Raw genomic sequence first — 16323 nt, forward strand, 5'->3', positions numbered from 1 at the left:
TTTGCCATAAATGTCACATAAAGCTGCAGCCTGTCAAATTCACTAAATCTGTCTGACCACTCTTGCCCAAGCTTTGCCAGAAGATCATAAATATTTATTAAAATTCAAAGCACTGCACCTGGGTTCCTCTCACATGTTAAATACTGAGTGTTGCAACTTTTTGATTTTAACTTGCTCAATGTACCACATCTGTTTGGCGCTGAATGCCCTGACGGACTCATCATCTCAGGCACGTGCTTGTCCTTGCCTTGTAATGCTACATGTTCAGTTGGTTGATTTTATCCAACGCATTGGTGAGAAAGACGAGATCAAGAAGCCACTCTGCATCCGTTAGAGCAGGGGTCACCAATTTAAAATCAGCATGGTCCGAATAAAGACATTCATCAACCAGTAAAGGTCCGGAGACATTTTTAATTACAATCTGTTACTTTAAACAGAATTTAACACTGAAATAAAATGAGATTTTTTTTTTTTTTTTTGGAGCTTACTAACGAGTGAAGTTGCTGTGGTGAAATGGTGCTCCACGTCGTAAACCAAACCAGCGGAATACAAAATCAGATTCCCACTCTTTGTGGAAGTTGTATGTTTTTAAGTTCTTTGCAGAGCTCATGCTGGAGCAGGGCAGTGACAGGTCACCTATAACCAAGGTAGACTAAAGCCCCATTTAAACTACCCTTTTGAAACCGTGCTGAGCTCAGTCCGAGCACAGTAACCGAGATAACTGTTGAGTGTAAATGGCACACACAACTGAACTGGGCTAAACTGGTACTAGTTCATCAGTAGGGCTTGGCATGGTTCAATTCAATTCAATTCAGTTTATTTATATAGCGCCAAATTCACAACACATGTAATCTCAAGGCACTTTACAGTTCAACCAGATCAGACAGTCAAATTGATACAAAGTTTTCTATCTAAGGAAAGCCAGTTGATTGCATTGACTCATTGACTCAAATACAATCCCTCACACTAAGCATGCTTGTAGGGACAGTGGAGAGGAAAAACTCCCTTTTAACAGGAAGAAACCTCCAGCAGAACCAGGCTCAGTGTGAGCGGCCATCTGCCGAGGCCGACTGGGGTTCAAGGAGACAGAAGCAGAGATACAAAAAGCACCTGTAAAAAGCGACCCCATCCAGGAAACACACAGCCAGCTCCCATGCCAGAGGACGAAGAGAGCACATCCACTCAGTCACGGTCAGAGAAACAGGACCACACTGGAAAACAGGCCGATCTCCAACATCTATAAACAAAGGTGTTGATGGAAGCAGCACAGCTGAGGTTTCTTTCCAGGATGACGTCACAGCCAAACAGGAACAGACGAGACAAGGCTACTATGAGAAAAAGCAGAGAGAGCAAAACGTTAGAGATTGAACTATTAGATTCTGCAGAATAGGAGAACAGAGAGAGAATGAAGCAGGATGATGGTTCAGTTCTGTCATCTCCTTACAGTCAGCCTCCGTAATCATGAAACTTCAGACGTTCATAAAAATACTAAAATTGAACATTATTGATCTCACATTATCTCTGCATTTAACTCATCCCCTTGGGGAGCAGTGGGCTGCCATTGTGCGGTGCCTGGGGAGCAGTGTGGGGTTAAGGGTCTTGCTCAGGGACCCAGAGTGGGGGATCGAACTCCCAATCTCAGGATTCAAAGCCCTATGCCCTAACCACCAGGCCGCCACTTCCCACTAGCTTCCCTTCCTTGCCACCGAATTTCCAGTGATGATTCTGGTTAGCAGTTCGATGAACCTCAACCTCCATCGTTGTTTCCTGCATCTGTAAGCTGTGATTAGACTTTTGCCATCGTATCCACTTCCCAAAAGCCGACACTGACAAGTAAATTCACCAAAGGCTCTCCTTTTCCCCTGACTCTCTGCAAACAGGGAAATATCACAAAACATAACTTCCTGAATGTTATGGGCTCCACCAAGGAACCAATGTCTAATGTCTAAGCTGGACCTTGAAATACAATTTATTCTTTAGTAGAACCGATTACTGTAGAGGTGCCTTCACAGGCCTGAGGGTGTCCTCACAGGGTTTCCGCTGGTTATTAAAAATCAATAAAAGTCATTAGATTTTTTTTTTTTAATCAAAGCCTTAATTGGTATTAAAATTCATTAAATATGATTATTATGGCATTTTAAATGCTTTATTAATTTATTTATCAGTTATACTATATCCAATATAGTTTTGCAAAACTGCTTCCAAGTGACTGTATGTTCCAAAAAGCTAGAGAATGGGAAAACGCTCATTTCAACAAAAGTGGCTGGAAAACAAGGAATTCGGGACATTGCTGCAGCCTGTCAATGTAGCCTATGTAATATATATATATATATATATATATATATATATATATATATATATATATATATATATATATATATATATATATATATATATATATATATATATATATATATATATATATATATATATATATATATATATATATATATATATATATATATATATATATACATATATACACACAAGAGTCATGGGTACTTGTTGATGCCATTAAAGTCATTTCTGGGAGCATTAAAAAGCAAAGCATTAAATTAGAGTTCCTCATTCCTGTAAAAACCCTGCCTCACTAAAGCTAAGAAAGAAGAACACATCAGCCTGAAAACTGCTGAACCTTCTCACCATTTTCTCTTTTCTCTTCTGTGAGCATTACTGTTCTGTTCTCAATTACAATTTGGACTGGATTAAATGAAGATCAAATTTACTCTTACTTTCAACACCTTTAGATTTAACATTTACACTTAGTTCATTTCTGCTGTTTAAAAACCATGATGAACATTTTCAGGGTATCAATGTCCAAGTATTTTTTTTCACCACTAAACTATCTTTTTTCAACTTTTTTTTATATATAAAGTCTGTAAAATCAACAATTGTTATTTTTGGAAAATGTTTCAGACTTGGAAAACAAACGGATCTAATTTAGCTCTCCAGCAGCCAATGCTTGGTGTGTGTGGTTCCACTATGGAGTGACTTCAATCCCACTGGCTTAGTGGAGACCCTGGCTTCATTTAAAACAAAACTGAGCCTCCTGCAGGGTTCACATTTTGTCCAAAATTCAGCTTGTTGTATAAATGTATGATTTCTTCAACCCAAGAGAACTTGAAGAGAAGAAAGACTCTGATTAGTTCTGCCAAACCAGACCCTCTGCTTCTTGTTGGGGTCAGTAGCTCCTTAGGTAACTGTGTGAGGTCTAACACAGAGTAAGAGCTCACATTTCATTTGTTTTACAAGGAAATGTTATATTATTCATGAGATGTGTGATTTTGTTTTTATTTCTTCTGTCCTTCAACGTACTTTGAACTCATTTGTTATGCAGAAAGAAAAGCTTTGTACACAAACAATTTAATCCAATAAATTAGAGGAAAAAATACGCTGAAGACAGAAAAGTGTATTTATTGCATTAGAGCTCCACCTTGTGGTCAAAATGGGAATCATCCTGCTCTACTGCACAGCCTAGAGCTAAGAAGGATTCCCTTCTTTCATCTGTGTGTAAAATAGGTTGTATTGGTAAAGCATTGGGGTGGGCGCTTCCGGTGGATACCTGCACGTGTTGGAATTAAATAAAATTAGATTTCAGTCTAAATTAATGAGAAAAAATGTATTTATTTTGTTGAAGATAAGAGAAAGATAGTTCTTTATAACAATTAGTGTTGCACCGATACCGATACCAGTATCAGGCGGGGCCCCGATCCAGCACTAAAATGGTATCGGTATCGGCGAGTACTAACAAAAAGGGCACCGATACCATTTCGAGAGCCAAAAGTTGTAATAGCCTTTTTTTCCTGCCTCACAAAGGTAGGCAGCAGCTTGACAAAGCCATGATGGCAATTATTTTACATCCAAGTAGTATGCAAGGCAAGGCAAGGCAAATTTATTTGTATAGCACAATTCAGTACAAAGACAATGCAAAGTGCTTTACATGATTAAAATACAGGAAGATAAAACATTGAATCAAAGCAAGTAGGAAAAAATAAAAAACAAATAAAATAAAATAAAAAATGCAGAAACAAAAAACAATATTAAAAACAGTTGGATTAAAGAAAACATGTTTTTGTTGAATTGTTTAACTGGAACAGTCGAAGGCAATCCTAAACAAATGTGTTTTTAGTCTTGATTTAAAGGAACTCAGGCTTTCCGCACTTTTACAGTTTTCTGGAAGTTTGTTCCAGATAAGTGGAGCATAGGAACTAAATGCTGCTTCTCCATGTTTAGTTCTGGTTCTAGGTATGCAGAGCAGGCTGGAGCCAGAAGACCTGAGTGGTCTGGAGGGTTGATACACTGATAGCAAGTCTGTGATGTATTTAGGTGCTAAGCCATTCAGAGATTTATAGACTAACAGAAGTATTTTAAAGTCTATTCTCTGAGATACAGGGAGCCAGTGTAAGGACTTTAGAACTGGGGTGATGTGCTCTACTTTCTTAGTCTTAGTGAGGACACGGGCAGCAGCGTTCTGGATCAGCTGCAGCTGTCTGATCCACTTTTTAGGCAGGCCTGTGAAGACACCGTTGCAGTAATCAATTCGACTAAAAATAAACGCATGGATTAGTTTTTCCAGATCATGCTGAGACATTAGTCCTTTAATCCTGGAAATGTTCTTCAGGTGATAGAAAGCCGACCTTGTAATTGTCTTTAAATGGTTTTGGAGGTTCAAGTCTGAATCCAGCACTACACCTAGACTTCGGGCCTGATCAGTGGTTACTAGCTGAAGCGACTGAAGCTGTGTGCTAACTTTAGATCTCTCCTCTATTGGTCCAAAGATTATTACTTCAGTTTTGTTTTTATTCAGTTGAAGAAAATTATGGCACATCCAGGCATTGATTTCTTCTAAGCATTTCCTCAGTGCTTGAATTGGTTCATAGTCACCTGGTGACATGGTGATGTAAAGCTGTGTGTCGTCTGCATAGTTATGGTAGCTGATGTTGTTGTTTTTTATTAACTGAGCAAGAGGGAGCATGTAGATATTGAATAGGAGGGGACCCAGAATGGACCCTTGGGGAACCCCACATGTGATTTTTGTCATCTCTGATGTAAAGTTGCCTACTGACACAAAAAAGTCCCTGTCCTTTAGGTATGATTTAAACCAGTTGAGAGCTGTACCAGAGAGGCCGAACCAGTTTTCCAGGCGCTCTAACAGGATGGAGTGATCGACAGTATCGAATGCTGCACTGAGGTCCAATAGTACCAGCACTGTGGTTCTTCCGCAGTCTGTATTTATACGGATGTCATTGAACACCTTGATAAGGGCGGTCTCTGTACTGTGGTGAGCACGGAAACCTGACTGGAACACGTCAAAGCGGCTGGTCATATCTAAGAAAGTGTTTAACTGTTGAAACACTGCTTTTTCAATAATCTTACTGATAAAGGGGAGGTTTGATATGGGCCTGTAGTTCTGGAGTATGCAGTATGCAGTCCTTCATATACTGTATACACACACGTCAATTTCAAACAGATGGTATCGTATCGGCTAATACTGCACAGCCATGTATTGGGTATTGGTATCAGGGCCATGGTATATACATGGTATATGCGCAACACTAATCACAACATGTCATACTTTTGGCTAAAAATATGAAACTGTCAACACAAATTAAAAAATTATGAAAACAAAACATGATTAAGAGAGTTAATGCAGTAGTAGTAAATTATTATTCTGTTTAAGAGTTGGTCACACATCTTTAAAGATGTAGTAGGGGTTCTTGATTAAATTTACGGTGGGGGGGCAGAGTTTTCTAATTGAGGCACAGAAGAAAATAACAAACATGTAATAAACAAAGAAACAAACATGGCAAGAGCTCATCCTTAAGTATATTAAGTGAGCCGTGGTTTTGGATTCCTAATCTAACAAATGAAAACTGTGATCTTACCTTAGTACCACTGAAGCATATAACTCAATTCAATTTCAATTCAGTTTATTTCTAAAGCACCAATTCACAACACATGTCATCTCAAGGCACTTTACAGTTCACCAGATCATGCAATCAGATTGATTCAAAGTTTTCTATCTAAGGAAAACCAGTTGATTGCATCAACTCATTGACTCGGATGCAAACCCTCACACTAAGCATGCTTGTAGCGACAGTGGAGAGGAAAAAATCCCTTTTAACAGGAAGAAACCTCCAGCAGAACCAGGCTCAGTGTGAGCGGCCATCTGCTGAGGCCGACTGGGGTTCAAGGAGACAGAAGCAGAGATACAAAAAGCAGCTGTAAAAGGCGGCCCTGTCCAGAAAACACACAGCCAGGCAGACGAACTCCGACCAGCTCCCATGTCAGAGGATGAAAAGAGCACATCCAGCCAGTCACAGTCAGAAAAACAGGACTACACTGGAAAACAGGCCGATCTCCAGCATCTATAAACAAGGCGGTCGATGGCAGCAGCACAGCTGATATTTCTCTCCAGGATGGAGTCACAGCCAAACAGGAAAGATGAGTCAAATCTACTCTGAGAAAAAGCAGAGAGAGCATAATGTTAGAGATTGAACTAACAGATTCTGCAGATTGGGAGAATAGAGACAGAATGAAGCAGAATGATGAAATGGGGGTCCCTATGTCCTTCAGCAGTCTAAGCCTACAGCAGCATAACTATAGAGATAGCTCAGGATAACTTGAGCCACTCTAACTATAAGCTTTATCAAAAAGGAAAGTTTTAAAAGTAGACAGGGTGTCTGCCTCACAGACTAAAACTGGAAGTTGGTTCCACAGGAGAGGAGCCTGATAACTAAAAGATCTGCCTCCCATTCTATTTTCAACTGGTGGGAATTTCAAAATAATTGTTAAAGTAAATTATAAAGGCAAAATAATAAAATCAGTTATGGTCTCTTGTGTCCTCACACATCATTGTAATAAATTCATACGGATCTAAAACGGATCTAAAAAAGTTATACTTTTTTAAAATTAGTGTTTAATTATATCTTTTATTATGAAGACAAATAATCTTATTCCATTGGCCAATTGCCTAACTTACCTGATCAAATCTATTGAAAATACAACAATTTGAAGAGAAATGTTCCTGATTAGATTTCAATTTGTGTCTTGTATGTTTTCAGGGGACTGCCCATGTTTACAAAGCAGTACATGGTCACTAATGTAGGAGAATGAAGGGCCATGCAGAGGATCAGTGGCACAAAGTGAAATGAAATAAGCAATTAGTGATTACTAAATCCTTTTCTTTCTCTTTTTTGGCCTTAGATTATTGCCTTTCCTTATTACTAATTTTTAAATCTTTATTAAAGAACTTTTGTACTACAACAAGTTACAAGTACAATTTCTAAAGAACAATCGCCAGGGTTTGAACAAAAATAGTAATAATAACTAAAAAATAACTGAATAAACGTAAAAATAGTAAAGGGATTGAGTAAAGCTAGACATAGAAGCATATAAGGGGATTATATAAATATTTTGAATTTAGAGCATAGACATAAAGTTTTAACAGCCTTTTTTTATTAGAAGAGGATAATATAGAGAAATAAATTGTTGCCTCCTTTAAGAAAGAAGTACATGAGCGTTTATTCATAGTAATTTTACATTTATTGATATAAAATTTGGCCAAGAGAAGCAAAAGATAACATAAAAAGAAATAGTCAGAGAGTTATTTTCTGTGTTCTGTAATTCCAAGTAAAACATTCTTAAAATAAAGTTAATTGCTTTGGATTATTTTGAGTAGAGTCTGTCCTACATACCCCGGTACGCTAGGGGGCCGTAGTCACTGTGTGACGACATTCCAATCCGCCATTAAACACAAAGAAGATTGTGGAGAAGAAGATGATGGAGGAGCCTTGTCCTTCGTTTTTTCGTGGGTTTCTGACACCAGAGCAGCGGTTCGGCTTAATGAAGCTTTTGGATAGAAACAGCAGCAGTAGGGAAGCTCTGGAAAGACGAGTTACGGTTAGAAGCTGAGCTGGATCTGCTCGGTAACTGTTGGAAAAGTTCGGAGGGAGAAAAGCTACCAGAGATGTGGAGACAGCAGGACAAACAGCGACCTGAGGCTGCAGAGGAGCAGGACGCGGATTATAACCCGTTAGACCGGCTGCACAGATTGGGTCTGTATGCTTTGATTCTCCTCAATCAATCCGCGGAGGCTAGCTTAAGGTTGACACGCACAGAGGCTGCTCAGGCTTCTGGCTCTGCAAAGGTGAAACGTCAGCGCGTCCGCCATATTGCGAGTGGCAGGTCGCCTGGCAACCAACAGCAGTTGGGGAAAGGGGTCAACAGAATAAAAAGGACACTGACATTTAAACACATTAATTATAAGCTACTTTTGTACAAAGAACATGTTAAAATAAGGAATAAGAAATTGGTAATAAGGTAAATATTATTGATGTTCTCATTATAACCCTCTATTGAATCTTATTTTAATGTTATTTTATAAATGGTGTTGCTAATTCAGTTGGTGTTGGCCATGCTCTATGTTGTTTTTCTCATTTTTCATGTTGCTATAAACAGGATATTTTTTTTTTTTGTCTTTGGGATTTTCAATAAATCTTAGTATGGGATCCTTTTTGATAAACCATTTTCAAATAATCTCTATCAAAGGTGTAACTTTGTGATGAAAGTTGGCGAGGACGCTCTGAGGGTTGGGGCAGATGGATCTACAGTTACTCCACCTGAACGCTTTCATTAGGTTTTTGTATTTTCCAAAAATGAGCTCTAACATTTATTTATTGAATGCTTTCCTATTGTCGAGAACAAAAGAGAATCATAATAAACTAATATTTGTATTTATAGATAGTTAGAGAGATGCCTTTTAGTGCATTTTATATATATATATATATATATATATATATATATATATATATATATATATATATATATATATATATAAAGAATGATAGTAATAATAATACTTTGGACTTGTAATGCACTTTATATTTAACCAAATCTCAAAGTGCTACATAGTGAAACAGGTAGTAAAACACATGGGGAGCCTGAGAAATAGAAAAGTAAAAAGAAAAGTTAAAAAAATCAACGATAATAATTAGGGGTATTAATCACATCCATCATGGCGATTCGATTCTGTATCGATTTCCTGACCCAAAGATTCGATTATTTTCGACACTCAAGAATACACCACGATACAATTTGATTAAATTAATTGGTTCGTGTTTTTTTTTTTTTTTTCTACACCTTACAGGCTAGACAATGTTTCAAATTTGAAATAAATCAATGAAAGCTGTAATATCTTTATGCATTTTTTTTGAGAGACAACAGCAAATAACAGAAGTTGAAAAGTTGTTTTGTTTTTATGACCGAAATTGCGGAAAATAACTTGTGAAGTTTGACCCGCTAGAAGAGCGAGGTGCGCGAGAACGCTGGGAGCCTTTTTCCACCTGGAACTCGGCTCTTTTTGGCCTTCATGTCCCTCCGTCGTCGGACTAAACCTGCCCCCACTTCCTCACCGCCTCGGCCGCATCTAGACCCATATATCTAGACCCGTATAACCCAGACCACGCTTCAATGTTGGGCATAAATCAAAAATGTCTGTTTTAAGCTCACTGCAACACACTGCTGTAAGAGTATAACCAGGAAGCGAGGTAGGAGTGCATACTAGGTTTAGCGCCACCACAGCACGGGAGGGAGAATTACGTCCAGGAGCAAATTGATAAAAATAGACCGGAGCAGTAAAAAAAAAACATGAATCGCTACTCTTGCGGATGTATTGATGCAAAATGATTATTATTATTTAACCCCTTAATAATATATATATATATTAGGGGTGGAACGGTTCACAAAATCCACAGTTCAGTTCGGTTCACGGTTCGTGGTCACGGTTTTCGGTTCGTTGTATGTTGATTGTAGGGCTGCAACAATGAATCGATAAAATCGACTTTTAAAAGCGTTGGCAACGAATTTCATCATCGATTAGTTGTGTCGCGCGATTAATGCTTCATCCGCCGCCGTCATCACATCCACTTGACTGAAACGGGGGAAGAAAAAAAAAATACGGCAGAGAGAGTCAGCGCCGCGGGTGCAGTGTTGCCAACTCAGCGACTTTTCAGACCCCTCCAGCGACTATTTTTCAAAAAAGAGACTAGCGACAAATCTGGCGACTTTTTACGGTGTCACTGGCGACTTTTGGAGTCTCTTACGTGAAAGCATGTATCGTTCCTACTCTGCCGTGGGGCGCCTTCCCCCCTTCTCCCGCAGGAGTCCCTTTCAGCGCTGCAGTCAGAGCCGCAGGACTGCATGCGCCGGGATTGACGGCGCAAATTGATCACAATAATTAAAATAGCCTGCACTTTGTAAAGTGAAAAAAGTCGTAACATGCAACTTTTGTCAAAACAAATTAGCATGGCACGGAACCACCATGTTTGTTTGGTTTTAAAGTGGGGAAACGTAACGTTAGTTTCTCAGGTAGCTCATCTGATGCTTTCCTTACCGTGTTATTAGGTTACAGACAGTGATAAGGTTGGCTACTTATTTTACTTTTAATTTCATTTGAATTAGCTTAAGAAGCGTTTATATTTACTCTATAAATAAATTAACTTGCAAATTATGAAGGCAAGGCTTTTAAAGTTTAAATCTTCTGGCAAAGATAAAGTAAAGATCCTGCAATTTATGGAAGTAAAGCAGAATAAAATCCAGCAAGATCAGTAATATGTCAATTAATTATCTGCCTCATTCCCATGTAAATATCTGTCTTTGGAGGATGTGTTTTTTAGCACCCCTAGTTCTCTCATTTTTATTCCAAATACAATTTATAATTTGAATCACAGGGTAATTTTTATCTCTATGGTTCAGTATTTTCTCAAGTAGCAACTTTAACTGCTATACTGTCCTGTCTTAAAAGGCAGAACTCTTCTAGTCTAAAAAAAACTCATTTGTTGAAATGGGGGGCCTATTGTTTGAACCCCTTAGGGGCTTTTAAAAACAAAAATGCCTGTCTTTTTTTGCGCTTTATGAAACAAAGTAGCCTATATTGTGTGGATGTACAGCTACATTTCTCATGTAAGTTTGCGTAGTTTTAACACAAACATTTATTTTTCATATTGCACCAGTACAGTTAATGAGCAACCTGTACTTGTGTGCTTGTTTGTTCTGTCTAAAATGTTTATTTTGAAATAAAGAGGTTAATATAAAAAATATTTTTTGTCCGATTCATCGATTAATCGAAAAAATAATCGGCCGATTCATCGATTTTTAAAATAATCGTTAGTTGCAGCCCTAGTTGATTGTTAAGAAAATCTATGTGAACCTGTGAATCAGGAAATTGTCTATTTACAAAACTGAACGATTGTTGTTCTCGACTTCAAAAAACACTTTAGTTTTTAAAATCGAAAATGTTTCTATTTTTTTCTAAAAAAATTTACTGTATAACATGGATGCATAAAAAAACTGCTTTTTTATTTCAGTGTTAAATTCAGTTTAAAGTAACAGATTATAATCAAAAATGTCTCAGAACCTTTACTGGTTGATGATTTTCTTTATTTGGACCCTGCTGATTTTTAATTGGTTACCTCTGGCCTAGAGGCTAGATCCATCCACCGTAGCATCTCCTAGCTCTGCCAGCATGGCCGGCTTCTCTGATGTAGCACCGTTCTACTCCCAGGCAGCTTTAGTCTCTCTAGTCTTCAGTGTTTGTCTTGTCGGTGGACTTATTCAATCTGCAGCTGTGCCCCTCTATAGCTTTGGATCATACCAGCTAGCTCCTATAGCTAGCCTGAAGCTAGTTGTAGTCTCTTCCTGTTGGTGCCGTTTCCCCCACATGACTTTCCGCTCTTCTTCCTCTCCTCTTTAGTGCTCAGAGATCAACAACCAGCAGACTTCATGACATAGGATACTACTCGCCCGCCTGCCTTGCAAATTGCTTTGGCTGGCCAGATAAATTGCAATGATATACTCAATCAAAGTTTTGGCTAAAATTTAAAACATTTAAAAATTTTATATTAACCAGCTCAAAGCTTTTCACATACAATACTGCTGCATTATTTCTTTCGGTGTCAAACAGATCTCACCAAATGGGAAACAAACCAAAAACACACAATACTAAATAAAATGTAAAATAAAAAATGGCTCTTAAAAATACAGTATAAAAAAATTAATTGACCTCAGATTACAAAAACAAAACTGCTTTTCAAATATAAGAGCATTATCAGAGCATCTCAAAATTGTTTGCATTGATTTTTACGGGCTGGGAATTTTAAAGAAGCATAAAAAGTTTTAAAATTGAGAGCATTGCCAAATGTCTGCAAAACCTCTTATCAAGACCACATACCATCACAGGTATTAGGGCATCTAAAAAAAAATTAAATAACTTAATAATTAGGGTCTGTGATTTTTCTCTCATATGGGATCGCTTTTTCAAACAATGAAGCCAATGTCATCCCCTTCACAGCTGATTTATTAAATGTTTTAATTGGTGCGCAGGGAGACGCTGACATGCGGATTACTTTTTTAGAAGGTGGGATACATTTGTACTGCTCTTCACGACACCACAGACACAGGTTGATTCTTTGAAAAGGGCGTTTATTCATTGAAGCTCATGCAGAGACAGCTTCCTCTTACCATAACATCATGGGACATCGTGCCTTGTGACGCCGTAAGAACTTTATGTAAACACACAGTACATGAAAAACATTTTACCAAAATGTAAAGGAAAATACGAGGACTACAGGTCCAACCAGCTTTAGTTCTGATAAATAAAAGCCAAACTAAACGTTCCTCATTGGCTGCTTGTCATGAAAAAGGTCAAGTTCTTTAAGATCACTCTGGTTCAGTTTCTTAATCTTCAGCACCCTTCAGGTTCACCTTTGCAGTAATAATCCCACTGAATATTTCCTTGTTAACATTTATTTTTTACCGCCTTTTCGAGATCTTGCAAGATTAACGAAATCACGTGGGATTTCAGAGTCAGTTTTACACAAGAATTCAGCAGCAGCCGGTTAAAGGGCTTTTTAAACAAAGAAAACTTACATGATTGTGTACCTGATAATATTTCAATGCATTTTAACTTACATTAACACCATATGAAGTACAATAACTTGTATATTTATTCACAAATTGTCTTAAATCAACTATTGAACAGTAAACACGTGAACATTAACATGTACAGCTACCATTTGAAGCAAATTACAAATTAGCTCCTTTTGTTTGACGTTCTCGGTGTGACATCCAACCCACTGCCATATGTTGCCAGCTGAAACACCTGCTGTTGTCATATTTCCTTTGTCGGTTGCTGTAATGTGGGCGTGCCGCACACAAAATAATTCTGTTAGGAGGAGAGGTTTATGATGCATTCAAAAAATTTGGGAAATATATAACTCAACGAAATAGATGCAGATGGCTTAATATCATAATGCGAATTTGTACTCGATGGTTCTATTAGTCATTTGAACTATTGTGCACGGGAAACTCAAGATATATCGAGTATATTCAATATATCGTCCACCCCTAATCTGAAATGTTATAAGAGGTCACTTTGCGCTCATTTACAAAGGGGATGAACACATGATTTTCTGCAAGAGGGCTCCAAGTGAAACAGACCCTAGGTCTAGTTTAGTCAGATTAAGCTGGAATTTCATCAGTTGGACAGGAAAATATTTCCGATTTTGGGGAAAATATCAAATAAAATCTGTCAATTGAAAGAGGAAGCAGTCAGATTTACCCTTTGAAATCTCACAGCGTGTATAGACTATAGCAGGCTTTTCCAGGTGCTCTAATAATATGCAGTGATCAATAGTGTGTAAAGCGTCAGTGGACTGTGGTGAGCAAAGTAAAGAGACTAAACTCATTGTTCAGTAGATTCAGGAATAAGCTCAGCATCCTCCTTTCCTGCCCACAAAGAGACATCCATGCCTCCTTACTTACGGGTTCCGATGTTTCTAGGTAGGGCACCGTGCTTTAGATGGCATTGCCATGAAACTAAATAGTTTTCCCTAAACACTTTCAAAGCATCACCTGATCGCCCAGTGGGTCATATCAATGATTCCTTATTGAAAGGTTACCATCATTTACAGACTGGCTAACATCATGGATTCAACCTCAGATTAAACTGGTTACTGGTTTATCTTATTTTTTGATAACAAAAAATAGCCCCAGGACAGAACCCTGAGGAACAGCCACTGGAACTGGTTTGACCAGGATGAGAGACTGCAGCAAGAGATTTAGGACTGAAAGCAGCTGAAGTATTTTATTTACTGATAAGGGATCATATCAAAGGATGCTATCAGATGGAAGAATGTCCAGAATCAGATCCATAGAGCATTTCTCAGAAACCTATAGTAGCTCATCCAGGAAGGTGTTTTCATGGTGTCTGTCTTGTGTTTCAGTGTTCCCTGAAGATCTTCATCAAAGGGTGCTGGTTAAAGAAGAAGCTCCAGAAACGTGCAGTTCTGATGAGGAGCAGCTGGATCCACAGCCCGTCCACATAAAGGAGGAACAGGAGGAACTGTGGATCGATCCAGAGGGCGAGCACGTTGACGAGAGTGACGACACTGATACCAGCAGTTTTCCAGTCATTAAAGTCATAGTAAAAAGTGAGGATGAGGAAGAGGACGGAGATCTCCCAAGCAGCAGCTCAGTTGAGCACAAGAAACCAGAGACCGATAACGAAGAACGTGAAGCCAGCAAGCACCCAAACACTCTGGTTCGCGTTCTCAACTCCACAGAAGCTGAGATGAGTGATGAAGAAAAGGATGGTGCAAAGAACCCTGACTTTAAGGTGTCAGACCGTGGTCCTGAAAACTCAGACATAAGGACCAAGTGGAAGGAGAGCGGTACTCCTGAGTCAGCCGGAAGCACCGTCAGCCGAAAGTGTTTCATCTGTGACGACTGCGGTAAAACCTTTAAGAAGAAACATTATCTAAACGAACACATCAGGAGCCACACAGGAGAGAGACCATTCGGTTGTGATGTTTGTGGACAGAGGTTTAGTCTGAAGAAATGCTGGAACGTCCATGTGAGGAACCACTCCGGAGAGAAACCGTTTTGTTGCGATGTTTGTGGTCAGAGGTTCAGTCTGAAGAGAACCTTGAGCGATCATCTGAGAATCCACACAGGGGAGAAACCCTTTGGTTGTGACGTTTGTGGCCAGAGCTTTAGTCTGAAAAAGACCCTAAATGATCACCTGAGAATCCACACGGGACTGAAGCCGTTTAGCTGTGACGTCTGTGGGCAAACCTTCAGCCTTAAGACCACTTTAAACAGACACATCCAGATCCACACAGGACAGAAAGCATTCCGCTGCGACCTCTGTGGACAAAGGTTCAGACAAAAGTCCACTTTAAACCGACACATGACAATCCACACAGGACAGGAGACCTATCCCTGTGAAGTTTGCGACCAGAAATTTGAGCGAAAGACGCATCTAAACATTCATATGAGAGTCCACGCAGGTCAGCAGCCGTTCTGCTGTGACGTCTGTGGACAAAGGTTTGACCGAAAGTCCAATTTAAAAATACACCTGAGAATCCACACAGGTCAGAAACCGTATTGTTGTGGTTTCTGTGGACAAAGATTTGGCAGGAAGTCCAATTTAAACAGACACATGAGAATCCATACAGGAGAGAAATCTTTCAGTTGTGAGTTTTGTGAACAGAGGTTCAGCCTAAAGACGAGTTTGAATGATCACCTGCGAATCCACACGGGAGAGAAACCATTTTTTTGCGATGTTTGTGGTCAAAGGTTTCGCCAAAAGTCAACTTTGAATATTCATATGAAAATCCACACAAGACAAAAGTAGTTTCCTGTCTTTGAGCCAACTAATTTAGACTGATTTGATCCAGGCAGTGAAATAGCAACCACTGTTTCTGGAATGCCGCAGTACATCTGGACATGGAAAAGGCAGACACAATTCTGTAAAGTCCCTCTATGTGTGGATGTTTCCTACACAACGCAATGTCCAGATACTGACCTAGCGGTTTGATGTTTTTGTAACATTCCTCTGTATCAGAAAACAGATATAGCAGACAGATGTTTTTATAACATTGTTCTATATCCAGAAATGGACGTAACAGCCAGAAGTTTCTATAACGTCAACCTATGTCCGGACATGGATGCTGAAGCTGGACGTTTCTGTAACTTCACTCTACGTTCAGACAGTGATGTACCAGCCGTTGTGGATCTAACATCGCTCTACATTCAGATACGGACGTAGCAACTGATGTTTCTATAATGTTGCTCTAGGTCAAGACACGGACATGGCAGCCGATGTTTCTGTAAATTTGCTGGATATAGCAGCCGGCGTTTCAGTAACGTCGCTCTATGTTCAGACATTATTGTAGCAGCCGACGTTTCTGTAACATTGCTTTACGTCCCGACACGGACGTAGCAGCCATTGTTTCTGTATCATCGCTCTACGTCCAGACACCG

General features: G+C 39.0%; 1 protein-coding gene across 1 annotated transcript; it reads left to right on the forward strand.

The window, feature by feature from the left end:
• The first annotated feature begins 7738 nt into the window (after positions 1-7738).
• On the forward strand, positions 7739-16174 carry LOC119798471 (zinc finger protein OZF-like). The gene is made up of 2 exons (XM_038307960.1): positions 7739-8057; positions 14283-16174. Exons 1-2 carry the CDS (start codon positions 7970-7972, stop codon positions 15692-15694), a joined length of 1500 nt encoding a protein of 499 aa, XP_038163888.1. The 5' UTR covers positions 7739-7969; the 3' UTR covers positions 15695-16174.
• The last annotated feature ends 149 nt before the right edge of the window (positions 16175-16323 follow it).

This window comes from Cyprinodon tularosa, unplaced genomic scaffold (genome assembly GCF_016077235.1).
Source record: "Cyprinodon tularosa strain WSP-4 unplaced genomic scaffold, ASM1607723v1 ctg625, whole genome shotgun sequence".
Lineage (NCBI taxonomy): Eukaryota > Metazoa > Chordata > Actinopteri > Cyprinodontiformes > Cyprinodontidae > Cyprinodon > Cyprinodon tularosa.